The 21,543-nt window shown below is 41.9% G+C and overlaps 1 protein-coding gene across 5 annotated transcripts in view; it reads right to left on the bottom strand.

The window, feature by feature from the left end:
* The window catches only part of METTL24 (methyltransferase like 24), an 84,163-nt gene extending 73,476 nt beyond the window's left edge, over window positions 1-10,687 (bottom strand). For 2 of the 5 annotated variants that reach the window (XM_019735077.2, XM_074333430.1), the window contains exon 1: window positions 9,217-9,665. In XM_019735077.2, coding sequence (XP_019590636.2) covers window positions 9,217-9,534 — 318 coding nt within the window. In that variant the 5' untranslated portion in view covers window positions 9,535-9,665. Of the gene's footprint in view, window positions 1-9,216; window positions 9,666-9,822 lie in introns of those variants that run through there. The other 3 variants (XM_019735078.2, XM_074333431.1, XM_074333434.1) reach the window with 3 other exon arrangements.
* Window positions 10,688-21,543: the final 10,856 nt, after the last annotated feature.

A 21,543-nucleotide genomic window follows, 5' to 3' on the forward strand; every position in this document is an offset into this window, starting at 1 on the left:
AGACAGGACCAGAAAAAGTTTCACAACTAGCTCCTTAGCCCACAATTACTCCACTGGCCTCCTCTAAACTAAAGAAGTAACAGAATCGTAGACTGTTAATAGGAGATTTGTAAATATTCTTTTGAGTGAAAGATATATTTCAAAAACTTAGAAACACATTTATACACTTAACCCTGACACAGACCAAAATTATTTAATAGCATGCTGTAAAAGACATTTGTAATTAGTTTTGAGGGGAAAAAAATCACAAACCAATGTGAACAGGTAAGCCTCAACCATTTTATAACAAATGAGTTACATGGGGAGTAAGTGCATAATAAAAACGCTAACAAAAATTTACTAGTTACTGCTATCTTTCATTTAAGATTTTTAGAAATATATATTCCAGTTCCTCTGCTAGTGGAGCATATTAGAAATTTCAAGATAATAAGAGAAATATTAAAAATTCCAATAAATATTGGGCTTTATACCCCACAGACACACGTCCATACGTTTTGATGCCCAGGAGCCTGTGTACCAGCCAGCAACGCAGGGTTGAACAAAGATGATCCCCATTTACTAAATTATTCTCACGGGCCAGGTATTTTCACCTACATGCTCTCATTTAATCTTCCCAACAGCCCTGTGAGCTAAGTGCCACTACTTTTTTATAAAGGAGGAAACTAAAGTTCCGAGAGGGTATGCCACTCACTTATCCACACCCCGTAAGTAGGGAAGCAGAATTTAAACTTCTGACCTCAAGTGTAAAAATATGAGCCCATTTTATAACTGACGCTGCATCAAAATGATGTATTTTCATGACATTTGCAAATCCAAGTAAACAGGTCTCCAAGGATCTCATATGGTACTTTCCCTGGCTTCTCTCATATTCTACCCCCAAAACTACTGAATGAAGAGGCCTCCTTCTGCATATGATCAAATCACTCTGTACTCAATGAGCACGGATTTTACTAATTAGACTTTTTAAGTGATTTGTTGTGCTTCACTCAAAGTAGATGAAAAATAAGCTAAACATACTTGCTGTCATATTGTACACAATAGCAAACACTACACAACACAAACGTTGTCTCTGATTTGTGGCCACATTCAGAAAATACATCTGGAAGTCTTTCAACTTGCTCCAGCTGAAAATGAGTAAATGGTCACCGTGAAAATGGACTTAAACATGGAGTTTGATTCATCTCACCAGAGGCTTTCAACTCATTTACAGTCATGGCTTTATTTATTCAAATAACTTTTCTCCTGGAGAAGAAAAAACACCATCATCCCATCACTGCTCTGTGCAAAGAATCTAACATAAACAATGTCAACGAGAGAGAATCATTGCATTTAACAAGCTCCAGGTCATGCCACAGCACTGTTTATAAGATATAAATCGAGTCTTGTTTTATTTCACCGTTCTGCTCAAGTCATATGTCTGCTTCATTTTAGATCTAGGCCTCTGCAAAGAGCTTCCTACGCTTTATTTAATACTGTCGAATATGCACATTCAGCGAGGCATTCAGAATGGCAGGCATGAAACATGACCTAGATGATGGCCATTTAGGTCTGGATGATGAAAGGATACTGCAGTGTCCGTAAGTACTGCTCACCAAGCACTCCCAGCTCTCAGACTTCTGAGCACATGGAGGACCTCTGTTCTGCATGGGGTAAGGCCCAGCAACAGCTCTCACCATTGGATTGTGAACAGGAGTGTTGTGTGTGGCTTCCAGCCAGAGCATTTGGTAATGCCATGCAGCATCCCTCAGAGCCCTCGCCCCTGCCAAGGTGACAAGCATATTCCAGATGGTGGCTGCACTACCAGCCTGGAGTCCAGAGAGAGGAGGACGACAGCACAGAGCAGCACCCCACCCCCAACAATGAGCAATGGATACATAGCATGAGCAAGAAATAAACCTTTGTGAGGATGAGTCCTGAGATTTGAGGGTTGTTTGTGATCACAACATAAACTGGCTCCTCCTGTCCTATACCCCAGACAAATGGTGCCATGAAAAGGGACTTGGTGTCGCTAGTGATAAGTTAGCAGATTTGTGTAATTTAGTATCTGGTGCTAAATGTTATTATCTTGTCCGGGAAAGGGCCCTCGGCCCATAGTTCACCCGGTTCCCAATCAGCATGTTCCAAAATCTGAATTAAATAGACCAAGCAAAACTGAGGAGGGAAAGTTACAGTGGTAACCTTCCAAACTGTCAGTTCTAACTTATTAATCTGTCCAAGTTCTTTGTTGTGAACAACAGACACCACTCTGGCTACTTAAGCAGAAAAATAAATGGATTAAAGATTGATTTGTTTACAGAACCCAGTGCGCCAGTGTAGACAGCACTCCCTGACCGCTGGGCACAGACACCAAGCTCATGTCACCACTGGGACAACTCAGTGCCTCTTCTTAGGACCTCGGCCACCGCGCTGAGGCACACCATCCGCGCGGCACTTGAATTTCTAAGGTACAACCTGAACGCTCATATAGGTTTTTCTGAATAGTGAGGCCTACGTTCCATTGAATGAACTTTAGGTGCAAGAAAAAAGTTGGAAAATTAGTTTTTGGCTTTTCTTAGGAAGGTGGAAAATTCCTCAAACATATGAAGGAAATGCAAAGGTGTGATCGAAAAGTGTGATAAATCCCCACTCCATCTGTGGTAATGGGCACTCCAGATAACGAAGGTCGTCCAGGCTCATGTCTATCCACAACCAAGTTCCCAGGGCCGTCCTCATTGCTATAGCTCTTCCTTCAGTTCTACCCGAGGACCCTTCCAGAAAATCCGTTTTCACTAGTTTCAGTTGGGTTCTTTCATTTGCAACCCAGTGAGTTCTGATACAGAAGTAACCATAGGTTAAAGAATCCCAAACCAGCCAACTGTAAACAGGGCTGTAAATATTCAGATGCTCTGAAGAATTTTTCAGATCTTTTTGGGCAAAATAACTCTCTGCATTGACAGGGGAAAACATCAAAACACGTAAGATTCTAACTTTGGTTTGAGAACTCTAGTTGGGCTCATGGGCGGCATACTGATTATATTTACTTTCTCTACAAAAAGTACTCACAATTAACTTCTCCTAAGCAAATAAGAAAGAAAGAAAGAAAGAAAGAAAGAAAGAAAGAAAGAAAGAAAGAAAGAAAGAAAGAAAGAAAAGAAAGAAAGAAAATATACATAAAACCTGTGTGCATATACCCAACTGAATAAAAACATCAGAAGTATGCACAAGGCGCCAACTTATTGCCAAATGCTACTTGGCATTGTGAACAGGTTGTGCTGTGTGTGGCTTCCGGCCAGGGCATTTGGTAATGCCATGCAGATTATCTATAAGAATACATCTGGGTAGAGAAATAGTTAACCAATCAATACACACACGCACACAGAGGCATAGAGGCTAGGCTCCAGGGTTATTAAAAACAAAACAAAAAACTACACTCCCTTTCTAGGTGCTCAGGTCCAAGATAACTCATCTTTCTTTACAAGGAATGATTTAAAAGGACCCTCTGCTTCTATGCATATGGTATTTATGTGTCATGCTGCCACTGAGCATAGCAGCATTAACCTTGCTTGTCACTTTTTAGGAAAAACAATTGCTAATTTTGACATCTGGTTCAGGGGTTCCAACTTCAAATGCCTTCAGAGATCAAACACGTAATGTAAATGGAGAGGGGGCTGAGCTGAGCTCCCCTGGACACCATACGCCCCTGCTGAAGATATTTATGTTCAAATACTTAAAACACTGTGTGGCTCAAACAAAATTCTTCATAGGCCAAGTTTACCTCCTGTGCCATCAACTAACAACCCAGCTTGCTAGTAGTTTAAATTACATATGGCCCTCGACTGTAAGGATCATAAAAACTCAATTTTGTTTCTATCATTTGAGCAAGACAAAAATGTTTCTTGGACAGCAAATTTTCCCATCCTCTTTTAGCAGAAAATTCCTTAGGCTGTTTATGAGACCAATTTTAGGTATCTAAAGAACTCAAGGGCTTCTTTTTAAAAAGCTGAGAAAATTGATATGAATGGAACCATTTAAAATGGAGTTGGAGCCGCCATCCCAGAGGAAAGGCCTTGCACGTCTTGCTCCTTGAAACTCTGGAATGTTTGACTTGGGCAAAATAACCTTTCGACTGGGTCGAGCCTACATTGTCTCACAAACAACTGTTTGTAAAGCTAACAGGAACTGATAATTATGGACACTCTTTAGAATCAGTAACCAGCTAAAGAGTAACTTAACTTGCTAATACCAATAGCAATTCCTTTCTTCTATAATTATTTCCTTTCCTTTTCTCATAAAAACCCCTTGCCTTCACCCCATAATCAGAACACTGTTTGCGTTTCTGCCTGAATCTGTTTCCCAAATAGCTATTTATTTTATCTCAAGTAAACACTTGTTGCCTCTCACTTTGGATTTTATTTTTAGGCTAACAAAGCTTATCAAAGCTGGTAGATTCCTGCCTTAGTGTGTGCCTCGTGAATGAAGCAGGCTCCTGTTACTTTTTATGAATCACAGAATTAAGAGCCAAACTCCTTATAAGTACAAGGACTCCAAAGGTATCATTGCACAGATGGAAAAACTCAACTGCCTACCACCCTTGACAGTCTCCAGTCTAACTACACGGCTCTGATTCTCTTCACAGACTGAAAAGGAAATCCAATTCAAGAAAACTGATAAGGTTTTCTTTTCCTTGGAGAAAATGGACTGGACAAATTGCACTCAAAAACCTAAAAGCTTCACCACCAATTGTTGAAAAACAATGGAGCCTCCATTAGCTGTTCCTCGGCCCACTGAAGGCTCTCTGAGGAACTGCAGGCTTTGGAAGGAGTGCAGAGGCTTGTTCCCCATCTAAGGCACATCAAAGTTTTAATCAAAACCTGCCTTTCTCTGTGAAACTAAGCAACTGCTATTTCACACCCACACATTGCTGGAGAGCATTCAATTACCCTCCACGACTTTGTTTAAAATGAAAATGCTTTGCCTCCTGAGGACAGTGTCAGAGGATTGATTAATGTTGTCCCCTGAAGGACAGAAGTGCACGTACATGGCAAAACCCTAAGTACTATAAACTACTGCTGGGCTCTATTTGTAAGCAATTCAAACCTCCCTTCAAGTATTTTGCAAAGAATGAGGACTTTTAAGGCAGTTGGATAGATGCGTATCAAGGGGCGTACTATGCCATTTTTCCTCTTTCTTCCTGATGATAATCACAGAATTAGAAAACTAAGAGGAAGATGAGAAGTGATGAAGAAAGACCAAATTTTGCCATATGGTTTTACAGGAGAAGAGGAAACAGCTTTTATTTTTTCTTTCTAACACACTGTTCCAAAGGATCTGTGACTAACAAACCAAGCCAGCACGTTGCTGGGTTCTGTGGCTCTGTGACTCAGAAGTCACTTTTCTATCCAACATATTAAATGTCAAGGAAAATATCTCCGATAAGAGAGAAGAAATTTCCTCAGGAAGCTGGGCTGCTGCATGAGTGCCTCTCCTGTGCAAATGAGTCATATACTATTTTGCTGCTGTCTTTTAGGTGAATTGCCAACCTGTAAGAGAAACATCTACCCAAGACTGCATAAAGGAGAATGAATCATGGAGACTGTACCTTCGTCCACTGTAAATGCCCCCCAAAAGAACTCGACCTATGTAATCATAGTAAATGTCTGTTTAAGAAATAGAAAAACAAAGTAACACACACAGAAAACAGGGAGAAGAGAAAGGGAAGAAAAGAATTACAGTGATATGTTGATGCACCTGCAGTATGCAAAATTAGAAGACTGAGCGCTCTGACAGAATGCCTACAGCCTCTGTAATACACAAATATGTATGGGTTCCAGGCCAGTCTTCATACAAGGGGGTAGTATTTGTCCATCATGTATCATTTGCCCTCATTTCAGAATGCTCTAAGATTAGAACCCCTACTGTGAAAGAAGATTTGATATTTAGAGCTAGCTCTCATATGGTGAAAGAAGGGATGAGGAAAGAGGAAAGAATTATGGGGACTAAATTTCACTTCTCTTTTTATAACAGATTATTTTCTTTAAGAGAAGCATAGGCTATGATTAAAGTAGCAATATAATTGCTGAATTTTTGTGCCTCTAACACCTGCAAAGGAAGTATGTTGACAGGAAACACACAGCAACCCAATTATTTCATGCAGGTTTTCATCCATCCAAAAAGCCATCCTCAAAATAGAATGGAACTTTTGCTCCTACACCAATCTGGTAGGTACCTATAGCAAGGTAACGAAGAACCTGAATAACATTGTCTATCATTATTCTCAACAAACAAAAGTTAAATAAAATAAGATCCAAGGAGTTTAACACATAACTTCCAATTTTTAATTATATCAATTATTTAATGGTTCATCCAGTTTATATTTCAGCACATCTTGATAGGAGGCTAAAAAGGAACAAGATTTGTCCCCCCCAGGGAGATAAGGGATATTGAGCTCAGTTCCCAGAAGTGGGAGAACAGATCAGATAACTGGTCTTTCCAGTTTTGAGGAACATTTTGATTTAACTGAAAAAAATTCAAGATTCCCACTATCTAGGAATTTGGTCAAGTTAGAATGTACATCCTGAAAATAAGTAAATAAATAACTAAATAGCTAGGGAGAAGGAAATCTGGGGGAAACTTTTCCTTACGAAGCTAAAACTTAAACAATATTTTTAAAAATAGCAGTAAACTCACTTACTTCTTTCTTATATTTTTTTAACCAAAGACATTTAGTTACACATAATAGGTTGAAATAGTTAGATTCTTCTATTTTTTACATACTGATGTCTCAGGAATAAGCATTGACTAGGGGTCACTTTGGAAAACACAATCCTTTCCATTGAGAACAACCCTGGAGACAAAACGTTCAATTTGAAATGGATTACCAGGTCACAATATGTGTCAAGCCACTCACAGTCCCAAATGCATTTCTGTTGTCATCACAAATTGGGGGAAGATCAGCATGGAAGTAGGATTGATATGGGAAGGTTTCCAGGCAACATCTTTGACCTGAATGTTCAAGGATGGAAAGAGCATGAATCAAAGGAGGATGGAGCCTTGCAGGTGAAAAAATCAGCATAAGCCAAAGCAATGGAAACAGTTTAAAGCAAATTACATCAGGGAATGGCTGAGGCTAAAGACTTGGGACAGATTAGTGAAAATTAAAGCTACAGCACACCAGACTCTATGCAAATATCTCCTTTTGTTTTTTCTAATTTAATTTTAATAAAACTGAGCCCCCGGGCTCAGACCCAGACCTCTTGTCTCTACTGGGCACCCTCACTCCCTAGTAGCTGGTGGCTTTATTGCCACTGTACACTGATGACTCCCACCTCGCCACCGTCAGCCCGGACATTTCCTGCAATTCCAGGCTCAGACGTCCAACTGCCTGTTTTTGACAAGTTCGCCTGGATGTCTAAAGGATATCTTGAACCCTACATGTTTAAAACCAAATTTCTGATTTCCATCCATTCCCCCCAAAACAAAAAAACTGAAAAACAACAACAACAAAGTACTCTTGCCCTCATCTACCTTCAGAATATATTCAGAATCCACTTCTCACAACTCCACTCCCACTGCTGGCTCTGAGCTACCGCCATCTCCAGCCTGATTCACTGCAACCTCCCAAAGGTGGTCGATGTGAACTTGCCCTCCAGTGACCCTCTGAGTCTGTGCATCCCAAACTTTTCCATATGCAGGACAGGCTCTAGTGACAGACACTGTTGTCTGACATGGCGACTAAGTGATTCTTGGACAGGTGACAACAAAAACAATGGCGGCTGAGAACAGCGGTGAAAGGAAAAGTGCAGGATGGGGCTGAGGGTATCAAGGATGGGACATTTGAGGACATCCAAGGGGACAAGAAAATCTGAACTCTTAAGAAATATCAAGTCTTAGGTCAAATATCCCCTCACGTTAGCCCTTCTTGACTCCCGGGGCAGCGTTCAAGACCTTAATGATCGCACTGGTCACATGACTGGAGACCTGTGCTGAGGGCCTCCCCCATTAGACTCTGAACTCATTTTGTGCCCCCAGCACTTGATGCAGCATCTGGGACCTGGTAAGCCCTTGGCAAAGTGTGTTGGATGCATAGCAATGTACCGTGGAATGTGCATTAGGAGCACGGAGAAGGAAGTGGCTGCGTTCTTCTGGATGAGAGCAAATTAAGACTTTACATAGGAAGTGAGGTTCTGGAGATAGAAAAAAGTATTTGAGTTTATCGAGGTAGACAACACTGATGGCCTAGACGGGGACAGCAGTGGTGTGAAGAGGAGGTGGGGAAAGGAAAGCAGTAGAAGAAATAATTGGGGGAGAGAGAGGAATATGGAAAAGTACGTTACCACTAGGAAGCTAAAGAATGCAGCAGAGTCAAAGGAAGCATACTTCTCTCTCCCCAAGAGGAGGGGTGGTGGGGAAGGGGGGGAGGGATGTTTAAAAAAAAAAAAGAGGAAAAGCCAGGCGACAAAGAAGTTGCCCCAGAGGATGTGTTTGGGGTTGGTGTGTAAGGACCAGGCAAGTTCATACCTGTAGTTCTTAATCTTTTCACTCCCAAGTACCAAGTAAATTACTGAGCTCCGAAAGGATGGTTGGAGGGCCAGAGGCTTCACAATGAGAGGATAAAACTGGACTACTTAGTGAGATGTGAGCCAAGAAATTAACGAGGTAGGAAGAGCAATACTGTCAAGTGTTGTAAGACAAACCCAGGTTATTACTTCAGTCTTCCAGGTTTCAATTAACTCCCCATTAAGTGGCGCCAGGTACCCTGCCTCTGCGGTGGAACTCAAAGGAAATCCGGCTGGGAAGTGGACCTTCATCACCGCGATGAGGGTGGTGGCAAAGCCATCCACAGTGGATACCCACCCAGCTTTGTCCAGGCCTCGAGGAGAAAAACTGAGAAAAGCACAGACTATAAATAAAACCACAACTTCTTTCTTTTTCTTTCCATGCCCATCACCCATACGCTCGCCTCACTAAAATGTAATCCCGGTGAGAACAGGAGCTTGGCACACAGTGGACCCTGAGCAAGTAGTGGTTGAATACTGAATGAACTCTGCTCAGTCCCACTTCATTACGTGTGGGCATTGAAGGATGCCACCAGTGGAGTCGCCCAAGAGAGCGCAGCATTAAGACTTTTTGGAAGGTTCTAGTGGGGCAGCTGGCTAAACGGGGAGCGGAGGGCCCCGCAGCGCGGCAAGAATGGGAGATACGGATCCACGTCCCAAGGCTGCACCCTTTGCAACTGACCTTCTGGCGGGGACGCCCGCGCGGGGCACAGCAGCCCGGCTCCGGCGTCCCGCTCCCGCCTCCCCCGGGCGGAGCTCGGCGCCCGCTGCGCACGTAGGTCACCTGCCTCCTGCTGGCGCCGCGCTGCGGGCCGGGCGCGGGCGGCAGGTGCGGTGCGGGAGGCCCGGGGGCCGGGCCCGGCGGGGCGCTGCGGGCTGGGGGCGGAGGCCCAGCGCGCCGCAGCTCCGCGCAGAGCCGCAGGCCGAGCAGCAGCGCAGCGCCAAGCAGACACCGGCTCAGGGTGCTGCAGCCCCTTCCGGGCGGCCTCTCCCTCGCCATGGCCGGGGCCGACCCGGGGGGCTGCGTTCAGCCGCCCGCACGCGTCGCCCGGCCGGCAGCAAGGATGTGGCCCCGCGTTCTCGAGCTGCCAACTATGGGAACTCCCCCGCGGGCCGGGGCGCGGGCTCGGACCCGCCTCCCTTCCTCCGGTCCAAGGAAACCTCGGCGTAACCTTATCCTGCCTAGCCGAGAGCGCCCGGCCGCTGGAAGGGGCGAGGGGCGGCGGGCCAGGCGGGGGCCAGGGAGTGCATGCGGCTTGGCCGGCCAAGAACCCGACCCCAGCCTCACCTCGGGGGTCCCTGAGGAGGCTCCCTTCACCCCGGCCTCCAGAGCCTGGCGCAGCTGAAAGGTACATGGCCAGAAAAAGCACATTCCTAACGGGAGGGATCTTGGGCCGTAACTTCATTTTCTAGTCTTAGTATTGTTGAAAAAACACAGGAGGAGGCTAGGTGAACTGCCAGATTTCGCTACAGGAAACGAGTTCTGATTGTCAAGCAGTTTGTGCCACTAAGCACCATATAAAAATACATCGCGGTTATGCTCACATTTACAACTTCTCTCCCTCAAGAACGGAGGGGTTGCGGGAGGAGAGAAAAGCGCTTGCTCAATGCAGAATGATCAAATTAGAGTTATTCCATTTCTAAATTCTGCCTGAAGCCAATCCGTGCTTCTCTCCTTGTTATGAAATGTGTGGGGGTGAAGCAGGAGAGGGGAAAAACTAGCTAAGACATCTGACAGCAGGGAGAGAGAACAGAAGTTACCATGGCATGATGTAAATCAAATTAATTTGGCTCCACACATACCCCTCCCTGCTGTCTTGCAAAGATACAGAGGGACAAATTTATCTTTCTGCAAAATGCTCCCCAGCTGGTATTTTCATCACCACCTTGACCTTAATTAATCAGGCTGAACGCTCACAGCCTTAAGTTCCAATGTTGGCTGTTCCATTTTCAATTGTTAGTAAAATTCTTTTCCGCAACCCGTTTGCCGTTTGTGTTTGAGGTTTAGGTTTGGATTTGGGTTTGTTTTCTTTAGATGTGGCCACACTTTTTTCATGCTTTACGCTTGCCTTTTTCATGTTTCAATGTGAGACTACCCTTGCTGACCTATCCTCTCCTCTTAACAGCCTACAGAATGGACATCAGAGACCAAATATGGAACCCTTCCCCCACACCCTATTTGAAAATCTGGAATTTTCCATAGGGAGCCTTCCTCTCTAAAATCCCCCTGGCTTAAGAAAGACCCAATTTATTCTCTGTCACTGTGCAAAGCACTTAGGCTATTTCTCTACGTGTAACAAGACTTCTCAACCCAATTTAGCCTGTTCCCTGGACACACCAGGTCCTCAGGCTCCTGAGTGTTTCATTTTTATTTTTTTGTTTTGTTTTTTTCTTAGCTGCAGCCCTCCAGCTATGGCAGATGGGCTCTGTTTTAAAGAATCCAAGCAAATACATTTTTTCTGACACAAACTCGAGGAGAAAACCTCACATCCTGTGTCTATTTAAACAACATGAGCTGCAGTATCAGACATGAACTATGTGTTGAATCAAGACTCTGCCTCTCAGAAGCTGTGAGATTTCGGACAAAGTACTTAACCTCTCTGTGCTTCAGTTTTCTTATGTGTAAATAGACCTATATATCTGGTACAATTACAAAGATTGCATAAAATATTATATGGTTAGTACCTCAGTAATACCTGTTCCACAAAAAGTACTCAATTAATAGTAATTGTATTTATATTCCATTAAAGTAAAGAAAATCCTGGATGTTATCATGCAAAACAAAATTTAAGCATTGATTCCAAGGTAGATAAACAAAAGAAGGTATAAGGAGATTTGTAAATATCATACAGTCTTCTATGGAATTAAGAGTACTGACAATGCAAGAAACAACCACTAAAACTCAAGATCCTACAAGTACACTCTGTTAAGTTGTATAATTGTGTAATGCTATTTAAGACACAATTTGTATTAAGCTTGATAAACCTGGATCACTGATGTCTGATGTAGACTTGGGTAGAAGTCTTATTTTCTATGCGGCCAACAGAGTGACACTGACTAAAGAAGTAATCTTTTGAAGATTATGATTCCACTAACTTATGCCCCCTGCTCATCTGTTGAGTTACTCTCCAGAGCGGAAACAGGAGGAGTATCTTATTAAAATGAGGATATTTAATCAGACTCTGGACTGGGGATATAGAGGGGCGACACAGAGAACAGAGTAGCTCTTGAAGAGAATGGGCAAGATGACCTCATGTTTTCCCTTATCTCATGTCTGTGGTTCTCTAATAATGTTTCCATTATGGGGGGGAATCTAAATAAGTACAATATTTAAGTGCCCTTTTTCTTTATCTTTTGCAACTGTCTCTATGTATTTACTACTAATAAAAAGGAACTGTTTATATGTATGTAGCATCATTAATTTTCTAGGAAGAAATCTACCATTTTTAACATCTACACAATATTTCCTTATGTCATGGATGATAATGAATAGTAAAATGGATCAGTTGGTAGGCTGGAGAGGCAACTCTGACTACTGTGGTAGCTGACAAGCAATCTTTCATTCACGGCCTTTGCTTTTCTCAGAGTTGAACTTGTCTGGGTCGTTTCTGGATATGTTTCAAAAATGCAGATAATCATTAACCACTGAGTCATACGTCGGTTAATTAAACGTGCAGGTCAGTACACCACAAAAGCAACTTTCATCAGATCACAAATTACATCCTCCTTGAGGTTTCAACTAGCAAAATGAGTGAAACAGAACATTTTCAGTGCTAATCTCCTGGAAACCATGTATTTCAATTTGTATACATGCTATAATACAGTAGTTCTCAAGCAGAGGTAATTTTGCCTGTCAGGGGACATTTGGCAAATTTCTGGAGACATTTTTGATTATTACAATAGGAGATAGTGTGGGGAGGATGCTACTGGCATCTAATGGGTAGAAAACAGGGATGCTTCAAAACATCCTCCAATGCAAAAGAAAGCTTTCCACAAAGAATTCTCCAGCCCAAAATGTCAATAGAGCTGAAGATGAGAAACCCTGCCGTCACCATAGATTTTAATGTGGCAACTTTTAATTACAGACTGTCCAGAGAGAAAACAGGCTGACAGTCAAGAATCCTCACCTCCTGAGGTAGCTATTTCTGTTTCACAATGTGAAGTACCTAGCCTGAATTGACGTAATCAAATTTAGAAAGGAATAGAACTAGAACGTCTGGCATCAGCATTTTCCTCCACCACACACCTCCATCTTGTTTTCTCCATGTAATACATGTTCATTGTGGAAAATATACATGAGCAAAAAAAGATATCAACAGTCATTCATAAAGCACAATTCAGAAATAGCTACCTCCTCAGACTTTTTTCTGTGCATATATACTGTTTATAAAAATGAGATCATGTATATATACATATATATATTTCTTTATAATCTGCATTTGTGACATATTATATAATTTATGTATTAAATAATATGATATCTGGAATTTGCTTATAAACAACCCAGTGGGGGAAGTGGAAGATAACTGAGGATATGAATAAAGAACGAACGGCTGAGTTTATAATTGTTATAGCTTGGTGACTGGGTTCACAGCTCTCTATTATTGAGTATATTTGAAAATTTTAAACTACAACATTATTATTGTTTTATTGAGGTATCATTGATTTATAACATAAATTTCAGGAGTATAACCTTATAACTCGACATCAGTGTATGCTACATCATGCTAACCACCAGAAGTCTAGTTTCCATGTGTTACAATGCAATTGACCTTCTTTACCAATTTTGCCCTCCCTCCATCCACCCCGCCCCCCTCTACGTGAAATCTTATGGTATTTGTATTTTTCTGTCTGACTTATTTCACTTAGCGTAATACCCTCTAGATCCATGTTGTCGCAAATAGCAAGATTTCATCTTTTTTATGGTTGAGTAGTATTCCACTGTACATATATATACCATATCTTCTTTACCCGTTCATTAATGGACACTTAGGTTGTTTCCATATCTTGGCTACTGTAACTAATACTGCAATGAACATGTGGGTGTATCTATCTTTTCAAATTAGCGTTTTCATATTCTTTGAATAAATACCCAGAAGTGGAATTACTGGATCATGTGGTAGTTCTGTTCTTAATTTTTTTAGGAATCTCCATACTGTTTTCCATACAGGCTGCAACAATTTACATTCCCACCAACAGTGTACAAGGGTTGTCTTTTCTCTGCATCCTCTCCAACACTTGTTATTTCTTGTCTTTTTGATGATAGCCTTTCTAACAGGTGTGAGGTGATATATCATTATGGTTTTGATTTGCGTTTCCCTGATAATTAGTGATGTTGAACATCTTTCATGTGCCTGCTACAACATTATTTTTAATGTATGACTTAACCAGTCTTCCATTGTTGAACAATTAGATCATTTTAGAGTTTTCATTTTATAAACAATGCTATCTATGATGGGCATCTCTGTAATTAAACCTGACGGATTCGGATGTAGACTGTGAGAGACAGAAAGAAGTCAAAGATAATTCCAGGGTTTTTCCTAAGTAACAGGAAGAATGAAGCTGTCATTAACTGAGAAGGGAAAGAGTAGTTGGGGTGGAAAATCAAGAGTTTGATTTTGGTGGCCATTTTTAGTTTGGCTTCCCATCCCAGTGGAGATGTCAAGTAAGCAGTTGAATTTAAAAGACCGGGATTCAGGGGAGCAGTGAAGCCTGGAAGTATAAATTTGGATCATCAGCATATTGATGTTGAGTGAGGGAGGGAAAAAATATTTGAAGACTTAGCTCTGGGTCCACCAATTTAAACTCAGGAAGATGCAGAGGACCCAACAAAGAGTGCTGAGATAGATAAGTAGTAAAGTAAGAAAATGGGGTGTCTTAGACCAGGTGAAGAAAGTATCTCTAGAAGGACGAGACTGAGAGGTCTAATAAAATGTGGGCTGAAAACTGCCCTTGAGATTTGGTAACACAATTTCTTGTTTATTATCTGTCACTTCCATCTAGAACATAAATTCTATGAGATCAAGGACTTTTCTTCGAGGATTGCTGTAATTCCAGTTCCTAGGACAGTATCTGGCATGCAGAACGTACTCAATAAATAATTGTTGAATTAAAGAGTGAAGAATGAATCAAATCTGTGTGCATTTGTAATTATTTCATCGCGTTAAATTTCTAAAAGTAGAATTGCTAAGTTAAAGCAAAATTGTAGGTCTTTCACTGTGAAGCACTGTTATTAATTTTTCAGTCCACCAAAAAGCTATATTGATTCCATTTAAAGCCCATCAAGTATTCCTTTATTAGTAGTGGGAAACCTCAAAGGATAGCTTGAGCCAGCCTCTGACAAACAGATGAATTAGGCAGTTTATTTTTCGTTCCCTCCTACTTCTTCTATCACTACACTTGAACCCACATTTGAACTCACCTCAAATGTCCATCCCAAGCCACATCCCATATGGGATTTATGTTCACTCAACTGTCAATTAGTTCTCCTCTCCACCCTAAAGATGTAGCTGAATATTACGGTACTAGCTCAACTTATGTCTCCATCAGAAGTATCCATGTTAAAGGAAGAACTCACCAAGATTAAAGCTTTCATGAACTAGAAGAACAAAGTTGTATTAGAATGACAGACACTGGAACTGCTATTTGCGGCTGGGAGCCCTGCCTAAAATCACACCACTGCCTAGTCCACAACCTAATAAAGCTGCCTCTGGGCTGGTCTCATGGAAAATGCCTGGGCAATGGCTTAATGCCCTGGCTTGCTTGGGAAAGAGAGCTTGAGCCTTTTCTGCCTCTTTTGAATCCCCTAACACCGTGTTCTCCCATTCTTGGTGTTTATCTCCCTCTAGCATTTGTGGACTTGCTTTCTCCTTCCTCGACACAGGCTGTTTCTCAAACAAAGGGTGGGGTCTTACTCACCTCTGACCCCCTGCAATGCTTTGCATGGAATGGGCCCCAATCATGTCTCTGGAACTATTGACAAACAACAGACATCCCACCCAACTGGGCTGAAATCAGACCCGAGATAGCACATCTTCCAGTATATCCTCTTGTTCATCCATCCTAACCAAAAATCACACTGAGACCCATAGGAGATGGCTCACATGTAATATCTCCCACCTGGTACCTTTTTTCCCCTCCCGGAACCGGGGAAGAATCAGAGAAGGCTTCACATAAGCCACTGGGAAAAAAGAACTAAGGTGGAAAACGTGGGTAAGGAGACAGCAGTACAAAGACAGGGTGAAACCCATGGTGGCCAATTCCTCTTAGGTAAATCCTAAACCTGGACAGGAATTCATAAAAGACACATCACACACACACACACACACACACACACACACACACACTCTTTCCTGGATTCTGAAAACACATCTGAGGCATTGTTAGATATATTTATGTTCAGACATTAACTCCCATGGTGAGAAATTTCTGGATTTTATGACAATCAAGCAGTTTGGGTTAAGAATGATCAAAACAGTGCCCATCTCATAGAACCACCTCTGGAGTACTTCCCCTTGCTCAGCCTCAGCTCATCTTACCATTATGACACATTGCCAGAAATAATCTCCCAGCTACAGATCACTTTGAAGTCAAAAACATTCCTCGTTGAGATTTTCCCAAAGTCAAGGGCTTAAAAACCCTTTTAAGGTCAGAAAAGATCACCGGGGAACTGACAGGATAAAGTGAAGCACAGCGTGCCCGACGGCCAAAATCTCAGGGTGCTGTCATTTCAGCTTAGCTTGTGAATATATTAAAAATCCTGAGGTCAAAAGCCATTTTACTTTCTCATCACATCACTGCTCTAGCCCTAGGTAAAGCGTAAAAGCTACATTATTTTCAGATCATAACGCAGGGGCTCTCAAGCTTAAGTATGCAAGAGAATTCACCTGGGCAGTTGTGTAAACGTAGATCCAGAAGTCCCACCTCCAGGCATTAAGTCAGAGGTTTGTCCCCAAAATCTTTATTTTAATAAATTTCAGGTGATCCATGATCCAACTTTTTTAAGGCTTGGCATAGAGGTTCCCCAGCCACAGTGAGGTCGGGGGTGGGGAATGGACTGTAGGAAGCAGTTATCACAAGGTATCCACGTATCCGTGGGTGCAGATGTTCTCCCTCAATCCTCTAAATACAGTTACTAACAAAGTCTTAGCCATTCGCAAGAGGGTCTCATATTCAAAAGTTCAGAAGCCCCCTTGGCACCCATTCTCTTCTTCCCCCATGACACCTGACCAGAAGGGGAAGGGAATACGAAGAAGAGAGCTTCCTTCCTTCCTTCCTTCCTTCCTTCCTTCCTTCCTTCCTTCCTTCCTCCCTCGCTCCCTGCCTCCCTCTCTTCATCTTTCTTTCCTTCCTCACTCTCTCCTTTCTGTCCTTCTTTCCTTCCTCATTTACTCTGGGAACTTCCCAGAGCTCTGGAATAAAAGGGGAAGGAGTGGAGGTTACACACAGGCATATTACATGGCCAGAGCTGTTCCTTGTTTACTGTAAGTCAAGCATTAGCACCTGGAACTCTATAACACCGTTGCTGGGACACAATGCCCTTCAGCTCACTGAAGGACCCCTGAGAGTTAAGGAAACATGGACTCAGGAAGGCAGATTAAGGAAACAAAGCCAAAAGATAAGGTACAGCGGAAGACCTGAGTCTAAGCTTGGCTTCTCTTAAACTACTCACTAGCAGTGTAGCTTTGCTCAAGTTCCCTTACCTCTCTGCGCCTCAGTTTCCTCATCTGTAAAATAGAGATAATAATAGTGACTGTCTCATAGGGTTGTTGTGATGATTATTAAATGATTTAACGTTTTTTAAGAACTTAGTGTGGTTCTTAGTGTAGTTCTTTCTGGCCCATAATAAGTGCTGTCATGGGTAACGTGTTATTATTGTTGTTTCCTGTTAGAAAGGACATTTGTTTTAGTTTTGTACTAGTTTTATATTCCTCTTACCTTCAGGTTGAATTGTTTGTTTGGGGCTTGGACTTGGGCTTACTGGGTCTTCACTTGACTGATGTAAGAAAGGAAATGTGTTTGGCATTCCAGCCTTTGGTGTTACTGCCAAGCCCATGGCATTTTTCCTTCAGAATCAATCACATGCCAGGGTGCATCTTATTAAGGTTTCCATTATTTGGGGGAAAGCACATCAATCCAACTAACCAGCAGGTCTTTTCCTTCTCCCTTTGGCCTGCAGTACATATTCTCAACCATGTCTTTCTTCCCTGTAGTTCTGATTCCTATGAGTTGGGGGGTGGGAGGCATGTAACCACACCACCTTCCTCCTCTTTACCTTTCTCATCCTGTTTGCTGGGCTCACTTTGACACTTTCTCTTTACAGCAGGCCCTTCACACTGTGCCAGCTCCATCACCTCTGGTTCCTTTTCACTCGCCCCTTAGAAGAGCCACAGCCCTGATCACTTGACTATGAATTTGCACCATCGGTGTTAGATACAAACCCCATGGCAGAGCACACACTGCCCCCAACACTTCCTTCAGGAATGTTCCGAGTACAGAAGACTGATGAGACTTTCCAGAGAGCAGCACCCTCCCAGAGCGGGGCAAAGGCCTGGAGCTACTGCTATTCTCCATCCCCCCTACCCCCAACCTTCCTCTGACTTAGAGGGTTGCTCAGAGAGGGAGACAAGTGCTGTCTTGAAAGAATGTTTCTGTTGCTAGGAGAGAAAGCAGGAGAAATAGTTCCCCATCACAAAGGACAGCCAGGAGAAAAGCTGCTCTAGGCTGGATGACAGAGAAGAGTGGAGACAGACGCGTTTTGGTGTCTTGCTAATATTGTGGGTGTTTAGCTGCCATTAGCTGCTTCCACCGCAAAGTATGAGATCACTGGAATAGGTTTTTAATAGCCGCAGTTCTTTTTTAAATGTCTTTGTGGCTTTTTAATTCAGCCTTTAATGTGGGGAAATTGTATGTAAAAAATCAGGAAACAAATTTCCATTATTGCCATAACTTAGGCCCATCAGGTATCATAATACTTAACGGCCTCTGCAGTGGTTGTTGACCAGCCCAGGTCCCACAGCACATGCAAGGATGCGGACACAAACGATGGATTATTTATTTTTGCCTCCCTGCGGTAACTAGTTTCTGGCAGGTCATGGAGCTCAGTAAGATGTGTGCAGCCAAGGATTTCAAGAACCATGAGATGCTGGACTTGGTATAGATGGGCCCAACCTTCAGGAACCCTACATTCCAGCCAGGCATCCCCATCACTGTACCCCAGACACCCTCTGTGCTCTCCTGCCTCTGGACCTTTGCTCATGCTATTCCCCTGACTGAAAGAACACTATCTCCTGTCCTCCAGATGAGAAGGTCCTAGGCAGGTTTGAAAAGAGCAGGGTGAGCAGTGTGGATTTTATTTAATGGGCAACGGGGAGCCATTGATCGTTTCTGAGCAGAAAACACTGCTATAAATTCTAGGTTCTGTCTGATTAAGACCTTTACAGACCTGAAGAATGCAGACTATGGCACTCCCAAACCCCCACCTTATATACTTCAAAGTAAAAACAGTACCATATGGTAAAACACAAAAATCAGCTATGTTGACATTGAAAAAGCTTGATTCTACGTCTTCTGAATGTAAAATTCTGAATGCAAAAAGCATACCCTTTTCCAGGCCTTTCTCAACTTCTCCTTACCACCCAAGACTGAACTGGATCTCTTCCTTTACTGTAGAACATTCTCCCAGAAATGTATGGAATTTTACAGGTTTGAACACGGAAATCTAACAAAATAAGGCGGTCATTGCCCATCTATGCATTTTCTTCACACAAAATTAGAAAATGGTATACCATAATTGTTTCAGAATAAATACTCTCAGGGAATGCACTGAGAATAGCCTCATAGCACTGCTATGATATATCCAAAGTATCATGAAACCTTTAAAAACTACACCGATGAAATCTTAAGGGAATCTTGATTTTGTATAGCATATTAGTTTAGAGCCTTCCTAAGTTCGGTGGACAATAATGAAAACAGTTTGCAAGCCACACAATCGTATTCCAGCATTCAATTTCAGCATAAGAGGAAAACGGTGAAATTGGGCACTATGTACAACCAATCAAATCCTTCCTTTGGACTAAATCTGGTTTAAAAGGAAAAGGGTACTGATTTCAAAAGGTTCCTTTAGCCCAAAGCTTTTGTAAACAATGAAATTAAATATGAAAAAGAGATACCTTAAAGTTTCATGGATAAGAAGTGAAAATCAAAACTAAATCTGTCACAATCAGAGTTCTTTAAAACAGAGAACCACTCTTTAACACAAAGCTTTTTATCTTGTTGACCACCACGTTTCAATAAAATGCAGCTACTTGCATGTAACCTGTTTCCAATCCCATGTTAAACAAAGGGGAGAAGTTCCATTATTTTTCAGGCTTTAACCTCCCAGGATAAATTGGCTGTTCATCTATTATTCATCTGCCATTGTTAGAAATTAAGTCTGTGTTACTGACAGAGGTAAAACTTAGTTGGGCAGATCAATAGAATTATTTCTCTCCTCAGACAATAGAAGGTAGGAAGATAATGATGAGCAACGTCTTTTTCTAAAAAAAATAAAATAAAAAATTCTCTCATTGGCAGTGCCTGCTCCAGAAAAGGCTTTTTGAGTTGCTGAACAAAAGGCAGCTTCTAAGGTTCAACAGCTTCATGGAGCAGAGAAAATTTCTTCAACTCTGAAACCTCTCTAAGTGCGAAGCAAAAAAGCATATTGTATGCACAGCCTCTCTCTGATCCATAGGAGAGCCTTTATAATTAACACCCTTTGAATCATTATGGGTCAATGCTAAGGCCTGCGTTACTATGCTGAAGGCCATCGATAGCTGTAAGACCAAGTGAGAAAGAAGAAAGCACACAGTAAACAAAATGCTCCAGCAATAGGAATAACAGCTTTGCTCTCAGAAGATAGATTGTTCCGACTGCCTTCACACTTTCGTCCCACATGGCTTTTTTGGAAACTACTTGACATGAAATGTTATGATCTGTTAAAAAAAAAAAAAGTGTAAGAATATTTCTTCTTACCTACCTCACATGGATATTGGAAAGATTAAAATTAGACAGTTGTGAAAGTGTTTCTAATTCTCCTAGGAAAGACTGGAGAAATGCTTTGTGGATAAACTTGTTCTTTGGAACTTTAAAATAGTCATAATGATCCCATCTCATAGCCTTGTCCCATTAAAAGCCCAGGATTCTGCTGACCAAGCAGTCAGTTCCATCGTCTCTAGATAGCTCTTTAAAATCATTTCACTTCAAGCCCAAAAGTATTTCATAAATGAATGACAAAAAGAAAAAAAGAATTGCACCCCACTCCAAACCCTTCCTGGATTAGTCAGAAGAGAACTTCAGCAGCCCTGCCTTGTCTATGAGTGGAAATATGCCCATAACCACCTCCCTTTCTATTCTCAGAACACATTTTCCTTTGTCTCTTTCCAAATACAAGAAGCAGCAAATGCATTGCTACTGTTTACACATCTCTACACGTTAGCACGTTCTATTCTTGCACTGAAGTCCTAACAAGTAAAAGCATAGCCCACTCTCAGCAAAACGTATCATAATACCGCTATGCTCTGCCCACCAAACCCTCAGCAACAAACAGTTTGAACTCCAGCAGAGACACAAAACATGTGGATTTCCCACAGAGTTCCATTTCTCACTACACTGCTCTGCCCACCCCTAACCCGACCTTGTCAAAATCAACTTTGAAGTGAGACCTGCAACACATTCACTATAAGTTGTAGGTCACTAGTATCTGCTTAAGAAGCTGTGCCTTCCTAAATATTTTTATTTCACATGCCTCTCCTTCGGACTCGGATATACTTTCTCTCCCCACCTTTCATATATATTCTCCCCCACAACCTATCCCCAGTGAGCAGAGGAGAGGGGAAATTCAATCACTGTTAAAATCATTTTATATATATATATGTGTAGGTATGTATATATATATATATATATATACACACACACACACACACATATATATATGTAATCACTATATATATATGTAATCACTATATATATG

The sequence above is a fragment of the Rhinolophus sinicus genome, linkage group LG05 (assembly GCF_036562045.2).
Source record: "Rhinolophus sinicus isolate RSC01 linkage group LG05, ASM3656204v1, whole genome shotgun sequence".
In the NCBI taxonomy this organism is placed as follows: domain Eukaryota; kingdom Metazoa; phylum Chordata; class Mammalia; order Chiroptera; family Rhinolophidae; genus Rhinolophus; species Rhinolophus sinicus.